The sequence below is a fragment of the Papaver somniferum genome, chromosome 3 (assembly GCF_003573695.1).
Source record: "Papaver somniferum cultivar HN1 chromosome 3, ASM357369v1, whole genome shotgun sequence".
Lineage (NCBI taxonomy): Eukaryota > Viridiplantae > Streptophyta > Magnoliopsida > Ranunculales > Papaveraceae > Papaver > Papaver somniferum.
In genome coordinates, this window is record NC_039360.1 from 25,016,424 (window position 1) to 25,019,597 (window position 3,174).

Sequence of the window (3,174 nt, forward strand, 5' to 3'; positions counted from 1 at the left end):
CATAATTAAGCTGTTGTCTGAAAAGTAAAATAGTAACTATTGCAAAAAAAAAAGAAAGTACTAGTAACATTTATTTTTTAATAGACTTCTTGACTTTGTTTGACCATCAACTTTTTTCCTACTCGTCGGAAAACTTGCACTGTAACACACTTTCTTTCCGCCATTTTTTTTTTGGTAGACACTTTATGAAGAATCAGAACAGTGAAGAATGGAACTAAACAATTAAAAGTACACCCAAAGCACTAAATTTCTCTACACTTCGGGGAACCTGTTACAATATCTTTCTGCCAACCAAAAAAGGACGAGATGCCTCCGATGACTGCCAATCTGTGGACGCGTCAAGAACAGAACAATTAGAAAAAGGGTGCCATTAAAAAGGAAAAAAGTACCTCAAAAGCATTACAAAAAGTGTTTGACTTTTCCGTTGACCACGTTGACCATTAAATTCCCCTTCAAGTTGGTGAAATGTATTTATAGCTGGCTCTCTCTTCTCCTCCAATATCCTTCACTTCACTGCAGCAGAGAAGTAGTAGAAGCAGAAAGAAACCTTGAGAAAGAGAGCCGAATCCTTTCCTTAACCTTCACGCCTCTCTTTCTCTCCCTTACTTGCTCATAAAAACTTCTCTCTGCTCAAAGCACCTCAGCATTTTTTTTTTAAAAGAAACAAAATTTAAACTCAACCATTTCTCTTCTTCTTAATTAACTCTCTCTAAGTTAAATTTTTCTGACATCTCTTATTAATTCTCCACACCCCACCCCCAACCCTTTAAATCCCTCCCCCTCCCTCCCTCCTTCACTTCCTCACTCACTCTCACAGTCTTACCCAATACAAATATCCTTCCAAAACCAAACACAAACCTCTCATTTTTCAAAAACAGAGATGGGGAATCAAGAAGATGAAGCAGTAGGGGTGATGAAATGTAGTTGGGTTCATGGACCTATAATTGTAGGTGGAGGTCCATCAGGTTTAGCAGTAGCTGCTTGTCTTTCTGATAAAGGAATTCCATCTCTAGTTCTTGAAAAAAGTGATCGGATAGCTTCACTATGGCAATACAGAAGTTATGATAGATTAAACCTTCATTTACCTAAACAGTTTTGTGAACTACCATTGATGAGTTTTCCTAAACACTTTCCTAAGTACCCAACTAAACATCAGTTCATTTCTTACTTAGAATCTTATGCTTCAAATTTCGGTATCAAACCAAAGTTTAATCAGTCTGTTGTGAGTGCTGAGTTTGATTCCGGTTCTGGGGTATGGAGAGTTAGAACTCAAGACACAGAGTACATTTCTAAATGGTTAATTAGTGCTACTGGTGAAAATGCTGAGCCTGTAATTCCTGAAATCTCTGGTGTTGAGAAATTTCATGGTGCTGTTATTCATACCAGTGTTTATAAATCCGGTTCTGATTTCAAGAATCAGAAGGTTTTAGTTGTGGGTTGTGGGAATTCTGGCATGGAAGTGAGCTTAGATCTTTGCAGTCACAATGCCAGTCCTCATATGGTGGTCAGAAACACTGTAAGTACACTCCATCATACCTTAATTCATTCCTAGTATCAAATTTCATGACATGTAGATTGATCTTTGTTGGTTTGTGTTTTTCAGGTACATGTTTTGCCGAGAGAAATGTGTGGGATATCAACATTTGGCATAGCAATGGGTCTAATGAAATGGTTACCATTAAGAATAGTTGACAAGGTTTTATTACTTGCAGCTTACTTCAGTCTAGGCAATACTGAGCAATTAGGACTTCATAGACCTAAGATAGGTCCAATTGAACTCAAAAATGCTACTGGTAAAACTCCTGTTCTTGATGTTGGTGCTCTTTCAAGAATCAAATCCGGCCATATCAAGGTAATTTACTATCTTTCAATTTATTACCACTGTGGACTGAAATTGGATTACCACCCACCTTGCTAACACTTAGTGGTCAATTGTTGTAGGTTATGGCAGGTGTGAGAGAGATAACAAGAAAAGGTGCAAAATTCATTGATGGGCAAGAAAAAGAATTTGATTCAATCATCTTAGCAACTGGTTATAAGAGCAATGTCCCTTCTTGGCTCAAGGTTAGCAGCACACATACACCTTAATCCTAATTAGCTTCAAGTTTACATAAGTACAAAACCTTTCTTTCAAAAAAATGCAAGAATTTGTAGTTTTATATGATGAGTAGCTATCAAATTAGGGAGCATTGGGTAATGTGGGGAATGTTTTTATTTGGAAGGCAATGAGCATGAGTTGTGAGTGATTGTAGCAACTCTTGGTAGTATATGCAAAAATTCTGAAATGTCCTGCATTTTAGCAATTGCTTTAGCCTTACACACACTTGTACAAACAACCCCTACAAAAGGGTTTTATTATTATACAAAACTAGAGACAAAATGGGTTTTTTGGATCTTGTTTCATTTTGTATGGTAATGTTACTATCATGGTGGAAATTACAGTATTTTTTTTTACAAGGATGTGAAAATAATAGTAAATTTTTTGTTTTTGGTATGCAGAGTTGTGATCTATTTACGGAAGAGGGCATGCCGAGGACGCCGTTCCCCAACGGTTGGAAATTAGGAGCTAATGGGTTGTATACTGTTGGGTTTACAAGGAGAGGGCTGTTAGGAACGGCTTCTGACGCTGTTAAAATTGCAAGTGATATTGGTGAACAATGGAGGACGATGAAAGACCCGAGGAATTCTTGTAATTCGCAAATCATCCTTCGGAGAGCTTGTTAATTAGAAACAAGCCCCTAATTTTCAACTGCCTTTGACTAAGTCAAACATCATAACACAAGAGGAGGAATTCATGTGCCCCTTTTTCTTGTAAATAACTCAATTTTGTAAGGGGGGGGGGGGGGGATTATCCTCTTATTGTCTCATCCTTCATCTTCTTCTCCCCCAACTTGTTTTTCAATTCCATTTTTTTTTTCTTTTCTGTATAAATATGATTTCAAGTATAGTCAAAAACGGAAAAAAAATTAGAAAAAAATGGAGCTTCTGTTCAATATTTATCACTGTTATTATCTCTCGGATATGGACCAAATACACTCAGGTATATCCCTCGGGAGATCATATAACTAGCCCGTATTATCTCTCGAATCACACACCTAATGCACGCCACTACAAGACATTTTAATCACCTTTTAGTAAAAAAAAATCCAGGTTAATTCTGAATAATTAAGGAAA

General features: G+C 36.9%; 1 protein-coding gene across 1 annotated transcript; it reads left to right on the forward strand.

Annotated features, from left to right (window-relative positions):
- Positions 1-880: 880 nt before the first annotated feature.
- Positions 881-2,811, forward strand: LOC113361043 (probable indole-3-pyruvate monooxygenase YUCCA4). The gene is made up of 4 exons (XM_026604426.1): positions 881-1,516; positions 1,604-1,852; positions 1,942-2,064; positions 2,500-2,811. Exons 1-4 carry the CDS (start codon positions 881-883, stop codon positions 2,722-2,724), a joined length of 1,233 nt encoding a protein of 410 aa, XP_026460211.1. The 3' UTR covers positions 2,725-2,811.
- The last annotated feature ends 363 nt before the right edge of the window (positions 2,812-3,174 follow it).